The sequence below is a fragment of the Coregonus lavaretus genome (genome assembly GCF_964263955.1).
Source record: "Coregonus lavaretus genome assembly, chromosome: 8".
NCBI classification, from domain to species: domain Eukaryota; kingdom Metazoa; phylum Chordata; class Actinopteri; order Salmoniformes; family Salmonidae; genus Coregonus; species Coregonus lavaretus.
Window position 1 is genome coordinate 35182618 of NC_139995.1, and position 21653 is coordinate 35204270.

The following is a 21653-nucleotide window of genomic DNA, read 5'->3' on the forward strand; positions in this document are numbered from 1 at the left end:
TCGGTGTCTCCAGGTCCCCTTTCAAACAACGCAGAGAAACCTGAGCTTCTGGCTCTCTGTTCATTTCTCCTCTCCCCTCTGTCCCTCTCTCTCTTCACCTCTCTCCTCCAGCTTTCCTTCTGTCCTTTGTTGCAACCACCACCTCCCCTTCTTTACCACCATCATTAAGGGGGATCAAGTTATGACATAGAATCACACAATTTAGATCAGTTTTGAGTTTTTCAACAGGTTGTTAAAATGCTTTTAACTGTAGAGCAGGGAGTTGTATAGGCTATTTCCTAGAAATTCTGCTGAAGACACACACACACACACACACACACACACAGACAATGTACCTGGCAGGAGAAATGGAATCCAAGGTCATTGGTGCAGGGAATCACATGACCTGCTTCCTCCACTCTCATGACACTTTTCTCCGCACTCCGCCCCTTAAACTCTTACACACTAGAGACATTGCACACACATACACACACAGTGTCAGGTATCGAAAGGTTTCACCAGGGGAGTTTGACACATCGGAAGTTCTGAAATTACAGGCTGGACCGAAACTGGAGTGCTATAAAATAATAGATGAGACAATAATTTTACATCGAGAAGATACCAGAAAAACTAGACTCTATTAAAAAAGGTGAGTTTCATGTCTGCAGGTGTGTCACAGTTAACTTAAACTCTTTGGGGAGAAATGAAGTTACCACTCCCCTTGTGCCATTGTTTGTGTAACTGTGTGTGTGTGTCTGTTTTATATCGATCGCATATCTCAAATAATCATTATCTCTGTTATCACTGAGAGTATTGACCGTAACTCCCACTGTCACTGTAGTAAGGCTAGTCCAACAGTATCCATGTCATGGATGTGACTTTTCCCTACCGTAGGTAGGCTATTGTCTAAACACACAGGGTTAAAACAAGGATGGCGGCTTTGTGACACCTGATCAGCCGCTTAAGCTGAGAGGTGCCAAGTCAGCCATGAAGGAGAGACCTGTGTTTCAGTTTCCAGGGATTTTTCTGACATTGAAATCCTTTCTTTCAGGTCGCCTAAGTACAAACAGTGTTATTTATATATATACAGTTGAAGTTTACATACACTTAGGTTGGAGTCATTAAAACTTGTTTTTCAACCACTCTACAAATGTCTTGTTAACAAACTATAGTTTTGGCAAGTCGGCTAGGACATCTACTTTGTGCAGGACACAAGGAATTTTTCCAACAATTGTTTACAGACAGATTATTTCACTTATAATTCACTGTATCACAATTCCAGTGGGTCAGAAGTTTACATACACTAAGTTGACTGTGCCTTTAAACAGCTTGGAAAATTCCAGAAAATGATGTCATGGCTTTAGAAGCTTCTGATAGGCTAATTGACATCATTTGAGTCAATTGGAGGTGTACCTGTGGATGTATTTCAAGGCCTACCTTCAAAGTCAGTGCCTCTTTGCTTAACATCATGGGAAAATCAAAATAAATCAGCCAAGACCTCAGAAAAAAAATGGTAGACCTCCACAAGTCTGGTTCATCCTTGGGAGCAATTTCCAAATGCCTGAAGGTACCACGTTCATCTGTACAAACAATAGTACGCAAGTATAAACACCATGGGACCACGCAGCCATCATACCGCTTAGGAAGGAGATGTGTTCTGTCTCCTAGAGATTAACGTACTTTGGTGCAAAACGTGCAAATCAATCCCAGAACAACAGCAAAGGACCTTGTGAAGATGCTGGAGGAAACAGGTACAAAAGTATCTACATCCACAGTAAAACGAGTCCTATATCAACATAACCTGAAAGGCCGCTCAGCAAGGAAGAAGCCACTGCTCCAAAACCGCCATAAAAAAGCCAGACTATGGTTTGCAACTGCACATGGGGACAAAGATCGTACTTTTTGGAGAAATGTCCTCTGGTCTGATGAAACAAAAATAGAACTGTTTGGCCATAATGACCATCGTTATGTTTGGAGGAAAAAGGGGGTTGCTTGCAAGCCGAAGAACACCATCCCAACCGTGAAGCATCATACTGTGGGGGTGCTTTGCTGCAAGAGGGACTGGTGCACTTCACAAAATAGATGGCATCATGAGGAAGGAAAATTATGTGGATATATTGACGCAACATCTCAAGACATCAGTCAGGAAGTTAAATCTTGGTCGCAAATGGGTCTTCCAAATGGACAATGACCCCAAGCATACTTCCAAAGTTGTGGCAAAAGGGCTTAAGGACAACAAAGTCAAGGTATTGGAGTGGCCTTCACAAAGCCCTGACCTCAATTCTATAGAAAATGTGTGGGCAGAACTGAAAAAGCGTGTGCGAGCAAGGAGGCCTACAAACCTGACTCAGTTACACCAGCTATGTCAGGAGGAATGGGCCAAAATTCACCCAACTTATTGTGGGAAGCTTGTGGAAGGCTACACAAAACGTTTGACCCAAGTTAAACAATTTTAAAGGCAATGCTACCAAATACTAATTGAATGTATGTAAACTTCTGACCCACTGGGAAAGCTGAAATAAATCATTCTCTCTACTATTATTCTGACATTTCACATTCTTAAAATAAAGTGGTGATCCTAACTGATCTAAGACATTTTAAAATGTCAGGAATTGTGAAAAACTGAGTTTAAATGTATTTGGCTAAGGTGTATGTAAACTTACGACTTCAACTGTATATACACTACCGGTCAAAAGTTTTAGAACACCTAATGCCAAGAGTGTGCAAAGCTGTCATCAAGGCAAAGGGTGGCTATTCGAAGAATCTCAAATATAAAATATATTTTGATTTGTTTAACACTTTTTTGGTTACTACATGATTCCATATGTGTTATTTCATAGTTTTGATGTCTTCACTATTATTCTACAATGTAGAAAATAGTAAAAATAAAGAAAAACCCTTGAATGAGTAGGTGTTCTAAAACTTTTGACCGGTAGTGTGTGTGTGTGTGTGTGTGTGTGTGTGTGTGTGTATAAATGTATGCATGTATGAATACATTTTCGAGATATATATGAGTCTTCTTGGGTATGACGCTACAAGCTTGGCATGCCTGTATTTGGGGAGTTTCTCCCATTCTTCTCTACAGATCCTCTCAAGCTCTGTCAGGTTGGATGGGGAGCGTCGCTGCACAGCTATTTTCAGGTCTCTCCAGAGATGTTCGATCGGGTTCAAGTCCGGGCTCTGGCTGGGCCACTCAAGGACATTCAGAGACTTGTCCCGAAGCCACTCCTGCATTGTCTTGGCTGTGTGCTTAGTGTCGTTGTCCTGTTGGAAGGTGAACCTTCGCCCCAGTTTGAGGTCCTGAGCGCTCTCAAGCAGGTTTTCATCAAGGATCTCTCTGTACTTTGCTCTGTTGATCTTTCCCTCGATCCTGACTAGTCTCCCAGTCCCTGCTGCTGAAAAACATCCCCACAGCATGATGCTGCCACCACCATGCTTCACCGTAGGGATGGTGCCAGGTTTCCTCCAGGCGTGATGCTTGGCATTCAGGCCAAAGACTTCAATCTTGGTTTCATCAGACCAGAGAATCTGGTTTCTCATGATCTGAGTCCTTTTAGGTGCCTTTTGACAAACTCCAAGCGGGCTGTCATGTGCCTTTTACTGAGGAGTGGCTTCCGTCGGGCACTCTACCATAAAGGCTTGATTGGTGGAGTGCTGCAGAGATGGTTGTCCTTCTGGAAGATTCTCCCATCTCCACAGAGGAACTCTGGAGCTCTGTCAGAGTGACCGTTGGGTTCTTGGTCACCTCCCCTGATTGCCAGCTCTAGGAAGAGTTTTGGTGGTTCCAAACTTCTTCCATTTAAGAATAAAGGAGGCTCCTTTGTTCTTGGGGACCTTCAATGCTGCAGACATTTTTGGTACCATTGCCTCGACACAATCCTGTCTCGGAGCTCTACGGACAATTCCTTCAACCTCATGGCTTGGTTTTTGCCCTGACATGCACTGTCAACTGTAGGACCTTATATAGACAGCTGTGTGCCTTTCCAAATCATGTCCAATCATTTGAATTTACCAAGTTGTAGAAACATCTCAAGGATAATCAATGGAAACAGGATGCACCTGAGCTCAATTTCAAGTCTCATATCAAAGGGTCTGAATACTTATGTAAATAAGGTATTTCTGTTTATTATATTTAATAAATTTGCAAACATTTCTAAAAACCAGTTTTTGGCTTTGTCATTATGGGGTATTGTGTGTAGATTGATGAGGAAAAACATATATTTAATCCATTTTAGAATAAGGCTGTAACGTAACAAAATGTGGAAAAAGTCAAGGGATCTGAACACTTTCCAAATGCACAGTATATAGAAAAGATAATGGAGCCTTATATTTTAACGTACAATCACCTAAATAAAAGCTAGACAGTCAGGGAGAATTGAAAATTTAGCAGTATTGATTTTGTTACTATGTTTTAGCAAAAGAACACAGCATTGGCCATAGCAAATTGCATAGAATTGCAGGAAATGTTCTTTAAAACTGAAACATTTTGTCTCAGCTCCATGGCAGAATTTGCCTGGCTACCCAGACTCCTTGCTCCGGCCAAGCCCTATGCCACGCCCATGGACGTTAGTTTCTTCTCTACAATGAGTCTGGATCTGAGTAGCCAGAACACACGTGGTTAAAGTGGCGGTTTAAAAATGTGTCATGGCTTTGATACTCTGATTGGTTAGAGACGATCCAATCGCTGATGACTTTGTTTTGTACAACGTCCCTCGTCACCACAAACGACTTCAATGATGTCAGTCTCAGACTAAAGTATATAGTGAGCGACAGAGCAGCGGAAGATTTAGTGTGAGTTTTCCTTTGAAACTGCTACATTTTTCTCTCAGCTGCATGGCAAAATATGTAGAATTGCAGGAAATTAGCTTTAAAATGGCAAGTTAATTTCTCAAATTCTGCCACGCCGACAGGATGACCCCCTGCCGTGCCCCTTGCCACACCCACCACCTAAGCCCCCTTTTGATCCAGAAAAAACCCTGGTCTCTGACTCACCTGCTAGTTTAGCTTGAATGATTTTGTGTTTAATGATTCTTTGTTCAGAGCAAGGCAGAATTGTCTATAGATTTATTTTCTTTTTTCATTTTGTTTTGGAGCCAGACTTTAACTAGCTTTTACACCTCATGGTACTTGGGTTAGTTTAATTACGTACAGTGACATTATCTGCAAATCAGTTTGCATAGAGTAACAGACACTTAGCAAAATGAGTTTGTCTCAAGTGTTACCTGTCTCGTATGGTTGATATGACATAAAGAAAGAGCACAGTTTAAATGAGCTATATCCTCTGCCCTAGATCTGTCAGTTGGTGCAGTCAACGTTATCCTGACATTGTGTTCTTTTAACATGGCTGTTATTATCGTCCCTGGAATTTACTTAGCTGCAAAGGTATTTTCAGTTTGTGTTTTCTTTTCTATCTGCATGTTTGTTTTACATATTCCCTAAATGTATTCAGGGAAGGTGGGTGAGGTGGGGGATAGCAACTTATAAACCTCCCCTCCCTGCATTGAGCTGTTCAGGACTGATTGTACCTCCATGTCACTCAAGGCACTGATGATGAAATGGCTATATTGCGCAACACAGACTGATCCTGTGTTGTGTTCCATATCTGGGTTTGTTGTGGATACATCGTTTCTAGGGAAAACTCGATGCAATGAGATGAAAGTGAAGGTTCAAAGGCATTTGTGCTTAGAACTTACATTTACATTTTAGTCATTTAGCAGATGTTCTTATCCAGAATGACTTACATTAATTAGTGCGTTCATCTTAAGATAGCTAGGTGAGACAACATATTACAATCGTAGCAAGTACATTTTCCCAGTTTACAGTCAAAATCAACTATGGTGAAGTAAAGTGTAGCCTATAGATTTCATTGTACTACAAGGTATCAATAGACCAGCTTACCATGCATGCAGATACTTTGTTCAGATATGGTGAGCGGGTAGACTAGACCTGGTGTTTTAGGGCCAGATTGACTAAACTTCTGTCGCAGCTTGTTGGAAGAACACAAATGCCATATGAGAAGGAAGCCTCGTCTCTGTTAGGATACCTGTTCCTCTATGAATCACAACCACCATGACCCCTTACTGATGCTACCTCCACTGCCACAGCTTCTGTTAGCTTACAAGAAGATGATTACTTTATTGTCCAATGTAGCCTAGATGAATGTGAACAGCAATTTGTCTTCTGCTTTATCCCAACCCCTCAGGACATACAAACATACACTGGTTTGGGCAGAGGGCAGCCACAGTGCAGCACTCCTGGAGCAGTTATAGGAGTTAAGCGACTTGCTCAATGTCACAACGGCAGGAGATGGCTTAGCTTGCATATATAATAGAGATGAGTATGGAATGGAAATTGAATAGAAAAGCATCCCCCTGAAGGCTTCAGTGATGAAACGCATAACAAAGAACACATGTTTTATTTTCAATTTCCATTCTCCTCCAAGAGTGGCTGAATATTTCCTGCTAATCCAGTTCTTCAATCCTTGCATTTTGGTTTCTACTGTGAGGTAGTTTTTCCTTTGCTTAGCTTGGAGAGGCAGCTTGGAGGAAAGGCTGAGAACGTTTTCGGAGGAATTACATTGGAATGTCCCCTGCCTGTCTTTGGCTTTCTTTGGCTTCCTGAGCTGTCATGCTGTCCTGATGCACATGAATATGATGCATTGCCTCTGAGACACACACACACACGGCACTTTAGCCCTTTTTCCCACAGAACATGTGCAGTACCTCAAGGTTTCACAGGGTTTCAACCAATATTCACTTCTTAAGCTAAGGTTTAATCGTTGCCAAACTTTCTTAACGTTTTCTCATGAAATATGACAGAGATGCTTTTGGATTTGGTCATTCATCATGGTCGTCATGGTCAATGTCTAGTAATACTGGTTGTTTGCATGTGTATGTTTATGCGTGTGCTTAGTCATGTCTGTGTCAATACAAAACCAGCTGCTCTGGTAACGTTAAATTCAGTTCAAAGTCCTCTTTGACGGGTAACAATAATGTAATACCTGCAAAGCACACCTTAATGAAGAGGGCCAGATGAAAGGGCATGGTCCATACACTCTTCTGGCTGCACTAGAGTTAGCCTATTGACATTAATTTATCTGCAAATGACTGTACAAATACACATCAGGCAGTGTACCAAAGGTGGTTCCATGTATAACGTGTCACGTGCTTTTTGTCGTTTCTCCCTTCCAGACAAATTACTATTTTACTGGCTTACCAGCTGTGTTACGAGACTGCTTTTTAGTGTGTACGTGTCTGTCGGAAAGCACAGCAACTATAGTAACTAACTATTGCCTGTGTGTGTGTGTGTTTAGGTATTTATGCATGTGGGTGTATGTCCTATATGTTAAACTCTGGCGTTCTATAATTGTTGCTTATGAAGATCAGGCAGAGATAAGTGGCAGTCGGAGTGCTGATTTATCTCCTCAGAACAGAACCTCCTGACTGTCTGTCTCAGCCAGATGATGATATGCTCTGATTCATACAATGACAGCATTGTTGCTGATGTCTGTTGTGTATCAGTCCCGCAGTCAAGTGGCACAGGCAGTGTCAACTTGCCCGCTTGATCATGATGGCAGAGTTTGTGTCTCTGCTTGCTCCTGTAATCATACACCAATCGTGTGTGTGTGTGTGTGTGTACAGGTTTCTGGATCAAAAAGGGGCTTAGCTGGTGGGCGTGGTAGGGGGTATGACAGGGGATGTGGTCAGCCTGTTGGCAAGGCTGAATTTTAGATGCCCCTATCGTGGCGGTGTAGAGCAATTTTTGCATTTCTAAGCAAATTTCCTGCAATTCTAGCCTACTACATTTACATTACATTTACGTCATTTAGCAGACGCTCTTATCCAGAGCGACTTACAAATAGGTGCATTCACCTATAGCCAGTGGGATAACCACTTTAGAATTATTATTATTTATTTTTTATATATTTTTTTTGGGGGGGGGGGGGGGGGGGGTAGAAGGAACTACATATACATTGCATTAAAGACTCTGGGCCCTAGTTATAGGCTACCGCTATAGGCTACCTGGTTTGGTCATATTCTCAGGAAAAACCCCTGGCCCTATACATGACACCCAACACAGAAATACAGAACGTTATGCAAGTTTGTTAAAAATCCTCCAACACCCATCTTATAGGAATTCACTAATACAGTGTAGTATCATAGAGATAGCCTGGAGAGCCTGGGTTCAACAACCCACACTGACACTGTTGGATGACATCATTGGGCGGAGAGCAAACATTTTACTGTGACATCACCCAGCTGTTTGTCCATGGTGTGCACTATTACCTCACTGCTTATTAATCACCATGAATCAATCAAACAGCAACATAGACAATACAGGCTGACACTTTAATTGAAGGGTATTGGAAAAACATGTTAAGAACTTTCCTAACTTGTGTAAGGTTAACAAACTTGCATAACGTTCTGTATTTCTGTGTTGGGTGTCATGTATAGGGCCAGGGGTTTTTCCTGAGAATATGACCAAACCAGGTAGCCTATAGCGGTAGCCTATAACTAGGGCCCAGAGTCTTTAATGCAATCTATATGTAGTTCCTTCTACCCCCCCCCCCCCCCCCCCCCCATATATTTCATGTAAAACAGAAATTGTCTACATTTTGATTCTATCATTAACTACTAATGTGTGTGTGTTACAGCCCTTGGCCCTGAGAGTGCTACTAGGAGGCAGAGATGGAAGGTGGAAGTTCGTTCAGCCGAAGGTCGTGGGCGTCACAGTCTTTACGCGTCACTGCCAGGGAGCTCTCATTGGTCAACACGCGAGGCAAGACCAATGCCATCGCAGAGCGCTTCTCCAAGTGAGTGACACAAAACTCTCTACTAAAGACACTTCTGTCTATATGAACAGTAGACACATCTTCCAAATGCATCTTACCAAACACACATCTATCTGTAGGGATTAGGGAATCCTCCATCTCCCAGCTTTAGCAAACTTACCTAGTGAACTAAGCACACGTATCTCTTTGGTGCTCATCTCCAGTATGGACAGTCAGTCAAGTCGGTGTCGGTCAGGCGCCAAAATGAAAGTCAACCCAAACACTTCAGGCTTAAAGCTTTATATAAGTGCTCCCACCCCAAATTCACATACTTAATGGAGAGAGGAAAAGAGAAGGGTTAACTGAGATGTTAGCTGTATATTAAAGAGATCATTCTGACTGTTAATGTTTACCACTCTTTAAAGCAGCAATCAGCAGTTGAAACAATAACAAAGCATTTTCCCCACCACTGTTTTGGTAAAAAGCGGGAGGATGGGGCTGGAGAGCTATAGATGCAAGGACTGATCATCCATGATATCATTAAATATAGTTTTAACAATATTTGTTAGGCTATACAGTGTTTGTTTACAAACATTTGAGTAAAACAAGCTTATATTTTGGGTTTTGATGGGGTACGACAGTTGAACTAAGTTTATAAGTAATATTCTTCAAGAATCAATGAGCTTAGGTGCATCCAATTTCCTTTGATCATCCTTGAGATGTCACTACAATTTGATTGGAGTCCACCTGTGGCCAATTCAATTGTTTGGACATGATTTAGAAAGAAACCCACCTGTCTATATAAGGTCCCACAGTTGTCAGACAGACACTATACCATGAAGTCCAAGGAACTGTCCGTAGATCTCCAAGATAGAATTGTGATGAGGCATATATCTGGGGAAGGGTATAAAACAATTTCTAGAGTGTTGAAAGTTTCCAAGAGCACAGTGGTCTCCATCATTGGGAAATTGAAAAAATGTGTAACTACCCAGACTCTGCCTAGAGCTGGCCGTCCGACCAAACTGAACAACCGTGCAAGAAGGACCTTGGTTAGGAAGGTGACGAAGAACCCAATGACTACTCTGACAGAACTACAGAGTTCCTTGGCTGAGATGGGAGAACCTGCCAGAAAGACAACAGTCTCTATAGCACTTCACCAATCTGGGCTTTATAGGAGAGTGGCCAGACGGAAACCGTTCCTGAGAAAAAGGCACATGACTGCACGCCTGGAGTTTGCAAAAAGGCACGCGAAAGACTCTGAGAACATAAGTCAAAAGATTCTGTGGTCTGATAAGACAAAAATTTTACTCTTTGGCCTGAAAGCAAAGCGGTATGTCTGGAGAAAACCAGGCACAGCTCATTACCCGTCTAACACCATCCCTACCGTGAAGCATGGTGGTGGCAGCATCATGCTATGGGGGATGCTTTTCAGCGCCAGGTACTGGGAGACTGGTAAGGCTAGAGGGAACAATGAATGGAGCCAAATATAGGCAAATCCTTGATGAGAACCTGCTTCAGAGTGCAAATAATAATAATATGCCATTTAGCAGACACTTTTATCCAAAGCGACTTACAGTCATGTGTGCATACATTTGTACGTATGGGTGGTCCCGGGGATCGAACACACTACCCTGGTGTTACAAGCGCCATGCTCTACCAATTGAGGTACAAATGACCTTAGACTGGGGTGAACATTTACGTTCCAACAGACAATGACCCCAAGCATACAGCCAAAGCAACACTGGAATGGGATCAGAACAAGAATGTGAAAGTCCTTGAGTGGCCCAGCCAAAGCCTAGAGTTGAATCCCATTGAAAATGTGTGGAAAGACTTGAAGATTGCTGTTAACCGTCACTCCCCATCTAACTTAACAGAGTTTGAGAAAATCTGCAAGAAAGAATGGGAGAAAATCCAGATGAGCAAAGCTGATAGACATACCCAAGACGACTCAAAGCTATAATTGCCGCCAAAGGTGCTTCTACAAAGTATTGACTTGGGTGTAAATACTTATGTAAATGAGATTTCTGTATTTCATTTTCAATAAATTGGCAAACATTTCTAAGAACACGTTTTCACTTTTTCATTATGGGGTATTGTGTGTAGATGGGTGGGAGAAAATATATTTAATCAATTTTGAATTCAGGCTGTAACAACAAAATGTGGAATAAGTCAAGGAGTATGAATACTTTCTGAAGGCACTGTAGATGAGGGACATAGGCAAATTACAGTTGGCCCAGAACAGAGCAGCACGTCTGGCCCTTAAATGTACACAGGGGGCTAATATCAACAACGTGCATATCAATCTCTCCTGGCTCAAAGTAGAGGAGCGATTGACTGCATCACTACTGGTCTTTGTGAGAGGTATTGATGTGTTAACCAATTGAACAGACAGTTCTGTACTTTTAACACACAGCTCAAACACTCATACATACCCCACAAGACATGCCACCAGAGGTCTCTTCACAGTCCCGAATAGAGGCTAGGAAATGCACACTGCACTATATAGAGCCATGACTACATGGAACTCTCTTCCACTTCAGGTAACTCAAGTTAGCAGTAAAATCCAATAGATTAAACAACACCTCACGGTACAATGCGGACTGTGAAGAGAACCACACGCACACACTCTTACACACACATTCTAAAACACACACTCTACACCCACACACCCACACATTATTCTTAGTAGTGTAGTAATGTAAATTTGTATAATGCACAATGTTTAGAGTAGCTGCTGCCTTGGCAACAGCTAATGGGGATCCTAATAAAATATGTACATGTCCATTTCTCATGTTGCTATGCAAAGTAGATGTTACGTCACCACAATCTTGATATTCCAGTTCGTCATCATTCATCATATTGGGAACAGACTGAAAGTACAACTGTATGAGTTAAGAAAAGGAGAAAAACGTAATGAAGGGTTATGTCATTGGGAGATGAGTATAGCTCAGTCTAGACATAACCCCTAGCCACTAGCCCCTTCCCCTTAGTCCCTAACCCTTTAGTGTGCAGATCCAGAAAAAACTGGATTGGTGTCAGAAAAATGTTAGAAGCCTCACTAAACCTTTTTTATATTGTTTGCACACCTACCTGGTCTCTTCAGACCTGCAAAACCTCTGTAGATATTATTGATTCAACACCAATGCAAACTTCCATTCCCAGCATAATGCCAATGTTGGTAATGCTTTGGTCCATTTTATTGTGTGCACCTCTTCTCTTGATCAGCAGAGGTCAATGTTGCTCCTCTCTCTCTCCAACAGGTACCAGAGAGCTGCTGAGGAGTCTAATGCAGAGAAGAAGAAAGCAGTGAGTATCTCCATTCAGCTCCCCAACAAGAGGCCCACTCATGGAATTACAGGATGTGACATCATTACATCAGACACACAGTCACCAGTTCAATGATACACTTGTGGAGCTGTCCTCTTGGTCAAGACCCTGTCTCTTTGAATCTGTCACCAGTGAACTATATACTAAAGTGTGTATGCCTGAGTGGTTTTGTGCTCTCTGCTCTCTTCTCTGCTTAGGCTACTTATGCTTGACAGTGAGTAAATGGGATAAAGCACTTTATCATTCACATTGTCTGCCTCTTTTTTAGAGGGCCTTTCAAAAACGACCTCCCACACACACATTATTATCCTCATCCCGTCTGAGGAACACACACACCGAGTCCATGCCTAGCTCTGCCTGGCCACTTATTGTGATGGGCAGGCAGTCATGACCCTAATCCTGACTCAGCCAACTAATCCCAAAGTAATTCCCTCTTGGGATAGTTGTCTTTGTCTGTTGGGCAGTGCTGGAGAAGTGGACAAGGGTACAGGGAATAAGTGATCAGCCAATGTCATGCAGGAGTACAAGGTAACTACCATTTCCAATAGCTGATAGATGGGGATTGTATTCTGATCATTGGTTACTTAGCTGCCAGTGAATGCTGTTCCTTCCTGTCTGTGCTGAGTTAAACAGGTTCAGTCAGCACAATGCTGTGTGTGTGTGTGTGTGTGTGCGTGCGTGTGTGTGTGTGTGTGTGTACCGACAGGCAGGCAACACTGGTGTCAAGGGATGGGCTGTACATTTTCCAAGGGTAATGGAAGGAGGAAGAGCGGTCTCGGCTTTCCTCTGTGTTGCGGTATGGAGCATAGGGGTCAGGAGTTTTACTTTTTCACATATTTTTGGTCCCTACGTTTTTACAGGTCAGGTCAAACAGCAGCAGTGTCATAATGAAGGATTACATGTATATTTGGAGCTGACAGATTACATGGGACTAAAACAATTTAACATGAGACTATGAGATGGCATTTTGGTCCACAAATAAACTGTAAGGAGGCTCCTGTAGTCTTCCTAATATTATGTTGACTATGTGGCATCTCAAACCCCCCCCCCCCTTCAACTGTGACCATTATAAGTAATTGTTCTGTATGTAATTACAGGTATCATTATTTCTACTTAATCACATCTATTATGTTCTCTAACCACAAAAGACACGCAGAAGTTAATGATCATTTTATAGGGGAATGAATGTTCCACTCCGTAAGAGCTATCATGGTGGCTTACTGTACTCTCAATTAATGTGGTCCTCCCTGCTGCTGAGTCAGTCAGATTGAATCACAGTTTGGGTTCTGACCAGGAAGTAAGTGTGTGTGTTCAGTAGCGGTAATGGCTGGAATTAGCCGCCTATAGCAGGAATCTGACTCAGTCACTGACTGAGATGGCTCCATAGGTTAAACAGGACAACATAATGTGTTGTAGTTTACACTGTCTTCTTGAGGACAAAGAATAAGAGTTTGGTTTTGTACAACAACACCGTCAGGAATGTTTTTTTTCAGTTTTGATTTAATATAATATATATTTTTAATTGTTTGTATTTTTGTTAGTCAATTAGCAGACACTCTTATCCAGAGTGACTTACAGGAGCAATTAGGGTTAAGTGCCTTGCTCAAGGGCACATCGACAGATTTTTCACCTAGTCGGCTCGGGGATTAGAACCAGCGACCTATCGGTTACAGGCACAACGCTCTTAACCACTAAGCTACCTGCCGCCCCATTTGAATTTGAATGTCATGATGTGATTTGGCATCACAGATCTCGACACTGACGGCAAGAGGTTCTGCAACATGACACGTTACATGTTAGGTGATGACCTTACATCAGTGCATGGGTATGGCTCTGACATTGGCTCACACAAAAATTGAATCCCTGACCCTTCAGCTGTGTCTGAGCTGGATTTACACAAAAAATAACTACATATATTTAAAATCTTTATTTGGGGATAAACCTCAATAAGAGAAGTTAAAACTCAAGTTTAAAAAAACAGACTCAGTCAGCGAAGAGTTAAACCTTTTCCCAAATGTATCATTTTCTGGTTTCCTGGGGTATTTCCCCCCCCCTCTGCCTCAGTCTCTCTCTCCTGGTCTTGATGGGGGGTGGGCTAGTTCCTACATGCAGAGTTTTTCTAACTGCTAACATCTGGGAGAGCTTGATCACTCTCACTTAGCACAGACTAGAGGGAAGGATTGCAGACTGATTCCAGCTACAGGACTCTCTCTCCCTGCCTGCCACCTCCCCACTACGCCTTGTTTCGTCTCGCTCTCACAGGTTTCACCACTTCTCTTTTCACAAAACGGGGAACAAACTTTTCATTGTCTGCTGCTCCTTTTCTTTTGTACTTATTGTACTCCAGCTGCTCTCACAAAGAGAGTTATTGGGTGTCCTACTGTCTTTGTGTGTTTTCTGTCAGCTTTGGGTTTCTCTCCCTTCTTTCCCTTCGTTCAGTCCTCCCTTCTTCTGCTCTGCTTTTTTTCCATGTGTTTCCATCTAGTTTCTGTCACATCCTTTGTTGGTGGAACATGACTTGATGTATTTTGCAGGTTAGGTTTGTTGGAGTTGCTTGGTTGTGGTGTGTGTGTGGTCAATGCGATGACATTGGGAAGTCATGTCAGCTTTTTATATCTCTCTCAAGTTTGTGTGGACGGCCACTGCTATATGGTTGACCATCACGTTGAAGGGAAAAGTCAGGTTTGTTCTTTGTTAGGGAGTACTGCTTGGGGCTTGTGTTATGGATGTCCTTTTACCACTTAGAATACATATTGTTTCTCTTCTTCATGGGTGTGAACCATGTGATTTAGATGGTTTGTATTGAGTTGGGCTCTGTTTGCCATAGCCCAGTGCGGTTCCATGACAGGAACATCGAGTTCCCCATGTAAACTTAACTTTATTAGTTCATTAGTTGACTCTGTTCTGCTTTCAAAGGGCCATATTGTTTCACATACCTTTCAGAACTTCCCCATATTACACAGACCGTTTACAAGCTGGCATTCATTTCCATATCTTCTAGTGAAAATCAAAGTCATGGACATCACACAGTGGAGTATTGTTGTCCCCTAATAGTTCAGCTTGCTGCTCAGTGTCAGTTATGAGTTGGGAGCTTCATGGATGGTTGAGCCTATATGCCGAGCAGAGAACCCTCCCTGTACCTTCAGGAAAAGATGATGTAGGTTGCCCCAGAATGGAATGCGGTTGGGAAAGAGGTCTCCATGTTCAGTGCAGCTCTCTCTCCATCTTGAGCGAAGACTTTGTCTGCCTCTGTAGAGTTGATTGTGCAGCAGCTGATGGTTGCCTGCTCTGACTTCAGCTACCAGCCAGCTACTGTGACAACATATCCTCTCTCCTGGACCAACTCTGCTTATCTAATTTGTATTTTCTTCCACGTCAGTAACTACTGCTGTCCACAAAGTATTTTCCCACTGTGGCCTCAGTAAGAAAGTTATGAGCTTTTGATTTTTCCTGTGTTATTTCCTGTTCATTTGGTTGCAGTCTGGGTGCTTGGAATTGGATTATATAATACAGGACATGATTGACTGGTAGATGTAGAATGTAGGAAGCAACTGGTGATGAGTATTTAGTTGGTATTTGTTTCGTTCCAGCTTGTTTGGTCATTTGATCCCACACAGTTGAAAAATGAGACTGACTATTTGTATTATTAACTGTTAGAAATTGGTACCGTATTTGTCATACAAGACTACTCCTACACACAATTACCTCTGTACAGTTTATATGGTTAACCTTTCAGTCGATATTACCTTTTTCAGGACAACTTCAAGACATTCTTCCAGTTGACCATTCACTAATCTGCTCTCCTCTCCTCTTCTTCCTGTCAGTCAGTGGAGAGCCTGCCGCCCACCCTGCGTTCAGGGAACCTGAGTGTTCTGAAGAAGCGCTGGGAGCAGCCAGGTCCTCGCCAAGACAGACCCGCCCCGCTATCCGCCGGCCCACCCCGCACCCGCCTCTCCCCCCCTGCCGTACCAAAACCAACCCCCCCGACCGAGCACCTTCCCCCAGCCAAGTCCCCGGGATCCCTGAGCACTCAGGGTGGTCAAAGCACAGCCGTCAGCCGCTTCCAGTATCCAGCAGCAGCAGCTATAGCCGAGGAGGGACAGAGAGGGATGGAGAAGAAAGCGCAGCAGCCAAGCGAGCGAGTGGAGGAGGAAGAGCTGATGCAGGTAGAAGAGAAGGTGGTGCCACCCAGCCCCTGCACACCCATTGAGAAACCCAGCGTGCCTCTCAACAGCCTGAAGATAATGTTTGAGAAGGGAGAGGGCACCAAGGGAAAGGTAAGACTGATAAGACACACATACACTGTGGGTATGTATCCATCTACACAGTATCTCTCCCTCTCTCTCTCCTCTAATGATACTTCTCTCGCTCTGTCGCTTGGCATCTTCCTCAACATGTAGCTGCGCTGTATAGTTGTGGGGTCAGGTCAGTCATCTGTGTGTGTGTGATTGGTTAGCCCCCTGTATCCAGCTGGGATGCAGCTGAACTCCTGATCTGTTGTTGCACAGCCAGACATTTTAATGCTTCCTTTGGACTGTAGTCATGCTAGCAGTCACATGCCTTGGTACCTGATGCACCCGTGCTTTTCAAAAAGGCACACCAAAGACCACTGTCTGTCTCAGTGCACATCACTAAGTACAGACAGAACACCCATTCACTGAGACTTCAACACACACACACACTCACTTAGTGGAGACTTGCTAAAACTAGCTTACCTAATCACACAAGAGGCTCTCAAACGTGCATACACACACTGACTTGACAGAGACACCCCCAGTTGAGAAGTTCAATGCTTTGCGCAAGACACACTCAGAGGGAGGTTCTCCTGTGGCTCCTCAGATATTATCATAGATAAGTCACTCATTAGTGGCCATGTTTAATAGCCCAAGGTCAAGAAGGTACCCACATTCCTCCTTGTCTTTCTTTTCAAAGACCCACCTTTAGAATTCTCCTTCCCTCTTTCCCTCTCTGTGTCCTGTCATTCTCCTTCAGTTAGGTATTCACCCCCCATGGCCCCCAACCTACCTCTCTGTCAGCATCACACAAGATTACACTCCACTTCTGGACACAGCTGCTCCTCCTATTTTTCAGTTTCCTGTTTCCTCTCAAATGTTCTTGTCTTATAAATGTTTAGTAAAACTTTGGGGTGTGACTCTGAGACAATAGTACTTTGTATAAATCATATTACTGTGAGAATAGTGTCTTGTATTCCTGGTGGTCTCTGGTTACCCTGGCTTAGCCAACAGTGTTGAAGCATGGTCCAGGTGGGAGAGCAAGGCTGGGGAGTCCGACTCGTACTGGAGTGAGTCGCTACCACGCTTTGGTGTTCATCTCTTTAAGTGTGTTCATGATGACCACTAGTCTAAGACCTAGGCGTACATGTTGGAATTTCCCCCAGTGTCTCCTTAGGGAGACTGGTCTGAGAACAGTGGTAGTCTTGTAGTCTTTGTTCTCTCAGCCAGTCAGTCAGATGAGGCCTGCCAAAATGGCCATGCTTCTGGACTTGAGGGGAGTGACGGTAGGAGGGCCTCGATTCGTCTTGGTCTGAGAGCTGTGCTTGGTGTGTGTGTGTTTCCTTAATACACATACGCACAAAAGCCTTAATTGCTACCCCAGTGCATTTCAGCTGACTACACCCCGTCTCCAGGTGTACCCACACGGACTTGTGCTCCATCTCACTCACGCACACACACATTAGTGCCCCCCACCCCTCCCCTATAGCTCAGTGCCTGCTCTAGGCTGATGTCATCTTACAGCAGTGATGATGTCATGGGAGTGTTATGCACACGCTCCTTACACCCCAATCACTGGAGGCCTACAAACCCTGCTCCTACAAAACACACACTCCTTTCTCTCTCTGTCTCTCTCTCTCTCTCTCTCTCTCTCTCTCTGTCTCTCTCTCTCTCTCTCTCTCTCTCTCTCCCAATCACTGGAGGCCTACAAACCCTGCTCCTACAGAACACACACTTCTCTCTCTCTCTCTCTCTCCAATCAAAAAGTCACAGTACGTTCTCTTGCTCTCTCCTTCCCTCTCTCTCCTTAGTTCTACGCCTCTTTTTCAGTTTTTCTTTCGCTTTATTACCTCACCCTCACCTCAAATGGGCTACACTCATTGTTTCTAGTTCTCTTTTAATCTCTACATTCACCCTTTCTCTTTGTATCTACTGTTTTTCGATCAGCCCTGGGGTGTAAAGGCATCCGCATGCTTCCCATCCGGAACAGTTCGTGCATAATATTATGACGACATTTTGTGTGGTAAGGGTTTTTCCGTCCCTTCGTCGGTGATTGGTCAACAGTAGGGATTTTTCAATAAAGTGTTTGTTGTCATTCAACGAGAGACAACTTGTTTTAATGCACATTTTTTCACCGGGTTCGGCTTGGTGCCAGCCGAACCGAAGCATGCTGACGCCTTAACTGTATGAGCTAGGATGTTGCTATCAGTCCATCTGAATAGCTGTAATGGAGCCTAGGCATAAAAGGTTGAGATGGAACAGATACGGCTGGGCTCTGTTCACTGCCTGGCTGTCCCCTAAATAAACCACCCTATACTGCCACTGGCATTAGTCTTATCTCTATTACCATAGTATTCAAAACATAGGTACCTTTGTTTTTTTTTTGCATAGTTTATATATATGTATTTATTTATTACACCATTATTTTATGATTATAGTTACCTAGTTAGACCTGAAAAACGTAGGAGCTTTAGCCTGTTAAGTTGTGTAGATTTAGGAACATGCTTGTCCTCTCTCTAAAATGACTGATGCCTCTTTGCTTGGTTGTTGTTTTGGTCTATTAGCCCAACATTTAGTTATTGGCACATAGTTTGGATTGCAATGGAATCAGGTGTTTCTTCCTCAAACTGTCCTCCTCAGTAAACTATAGGCCATATCATTCTCCTCTGCTCTTACATAACATATTTTCAAAGACCCACCTTTTGGAATTCTCCTTCCCTCTTTCCCTCTAATTTCTTTACACGGAGGGAGAGTGCATGATGCTCGTGAACTTGCACGTCCAATGTAATGTACGTGGTAACAATGAGTCGAAATCCACGACTTAGCCTAATTATTGTTTTCTGACACATTCATTCATTTTCTTTTGCATGTTTCACATAGCCAGCCCCGCGGAGTCGTGGCGCATAGTAGGCTATTTACTGTGCGTTGATTGACAACTGAACAGCAAGTGTTGATTAGTTTTATAAAAGGTGTCGAACTGACTGAATAAAGTCGATCTCCTATATCCCTTTGTCATTCATAAATCATGCAACGTGGTATATGTCCATGGTATCGCATCGGCATAAGTAAACCAAATGATTTCCTAGGTTTCCTTTCCTAGGATGTCGGGGCCAGAGTATGTGAGTGGAGTTGAGCGGTCGGAAATCCCGCTCTCACTCATGCTAAGAACCGCTCCTCGCTCACAGGAAAAAAAACTGCCGCTCCAAATTCGCTCCATTGATTAAAATCACAATTTAACCAACAACCATCTATTTTTGTGAGTACCTGGACCTACAATTTGGTTTTGAAGCATTGAAACCAAACCATATGATTTGAATGAAAAATATTTGAATAAACATCAGGAAAAGGTGACTAAGAAGCGCTCAACATTTCAAATGGGCTACATGTCGTATTAAACAACGTGACTGACCGGCTCGATTCGGTCTTATGTAGCAAAATTTGAAAAGGTGTTTATTACATTGGATAAAAGTAGAGACTAGAAAATGGTATATCATACACTACAGTTGAGGAACAATGGGAAAGTAATTCTGCTTTGAAAGTTGATCAACTTGTAATCTCACTTTTGAGAAAATTGCCTTTTGAATGTTTTAGTACAGCTACTGAGAGCTCTTCTTTGTCTACACACATTCAGCATCGTTCACACCCTCTTAAGCTTTAGCCCCACCCATCTCTTTAAGGGTTGATCTGAGCGTTCTGTCCTAACAACAGCAGTCAAGCACCCAAGCTAACTGGCTAACATTAGCTAGCTTGCTAGCTACTTCCAGACAAATGAGAGAACAGCTCACTCTGACCATTTTACTCGCCCTAGCAGAGCTGGTTAGGCTGTTTCTATGTTATCCAGAGCATTGGTGGCTGCAACTGTGCTGCTGGCAATAATTTACTATTTTTTGCCAACGTTTACTGACACCGGTCATATTCAACGGGTGTTGCGCTTTCGTAAATCCGTCAGTTATTCTGCACTCTGGCACACTCAGACGAGAGTGCGCTGAAATCGGAGTAGATAGCCAAAGCGAATTTACTAGCTACGTCTATCAACAGCTGTCGTGTCGCAGTGAAATCATGAACATTTGATTGAAATGGATACTTGCATAGTGGAGTCTTTTGTTTAGACATGTAGCTTGCTAGCTAAACAATTAACCATAATCCCAACTCATGACGTTACTACCCTGCATGAATTTGCAGGTAGCTAACCAAACAGGTTCAATGTTAGCTAGCTAACATTAGGCTATAACTAGCAAAGCAAATGGCTCTGAGATACGAATAATATTACTACACAGATCATACACGTAACGTTAGCTAGCGAGCCAGCCAGCCAGCTAACGTTAGCTAGCTAGCTAACAGTCACTTTAACTTGAAATGAAAATGACTTTCTGACTAAATTAGAAATGTGTAATATCTGAAAATGTAGCTAGCTAGACTATCTTACCAGTGTACATGGATGGACGCTTCTCCCTCTGTCACAGATGCCATGGTTGCCCTTAGTTTGAAGATGTAATCCGGAGACAGGTGTTTTCTCCATCTCCTTAGCTATCATAACCTAATTCCACTGATTTCAAAACTCGGTCCTCCAGAAAGTGGAGAGCAACACTTATGCAGTTCTACTACGCAATATATATTTTTTAAAGCATTAGACAGGATTAGCTACACATGCTGACCAGCTCAAATAGACAGGTGCGTGCTACATGGCAGGCCAATCCAAACTCATCTCTCGGCATGTCCAGCCCACTCATTATCGAGGGCCAATTATGGCTAGCGGGAAGGTTGCTGTCTTTTTCTGTGGCTAAACCAACTAGGCTCGTAATTTAACAATTGTATTCGTATTTACAGATGGCATACAAGTTTGTTATTAAGGTACATGAAAGTTCACATTTATGCAAAAAAACACATTTTTATATATATTTTTAAGTTTACGTTCAAATGGCTCTCCTGTGAAGTAGTGACGTGCGACATACGCCTAGTTTCCTGAAATGAGTCACATATATAAACACTCTAAATAGGTCAGGAGCCAGACAGGTAGCCTAAGAAGGAATGAGAATTAATTATTTAGGCTATAGCCTACAAAGAAATACATTTAAGAAGCATTTGTGAGTGCGACACACTAGGCTGGCAGGGACATTAAGCTCTCAGGATTTAAACAACATTTTGTTATATTAAGTCATTATAGTCTATAAATTGCACATATAGGCTGTGACTTACCTAAAATTAAATGAAAAATGCCTTTGAATTCATTTTTAGAAACACGTCTGACTTCAGGCTCATGCAATGGTGCCTGGAGAGCAGGCCAACAGCGGAGAATACAGTACCCTCTCCGCACTTGCAGAGCTACTGGGGATGCTAAACACCCT

General features: G+C 42.9%; 1 protein-coding gene across 3 annotated transcripts in view; it reads left to right on the forward strand.

Moving 5' to 3' along the window:
* The first annotated feature begins 446 nt into the window (after positions 1-446).
* The window catches only part of LOC311133522 (LIM domain and actin-binding protein 1-like), a 40850-nt gene continuing 19643 nt past the window's right edge, over positions 447-21653 (forward strand). For all 3 annotated transcript variants that reach the window (XM_084167025.1, XM_084167026.1, XM_084167027.1), the window contains exons 1-4: positions 447-628; positions 8633-8791; positions 12010-12055; positions 15901-16353. In XM_084167025.1, coding sequence (XP_084023151.1) covers positions 8667-8791; positions 12010-12055; positions 15901-16353 — 624 coding nt within the window. In that variant the 5' untranslated portion in view covers positions 447-628; positions 8633-8666. The remainder of the gene's footprint in view (positions 629-8632; positions 8792-12009; positions 12056-15900; positions 16354-21653) is intronic.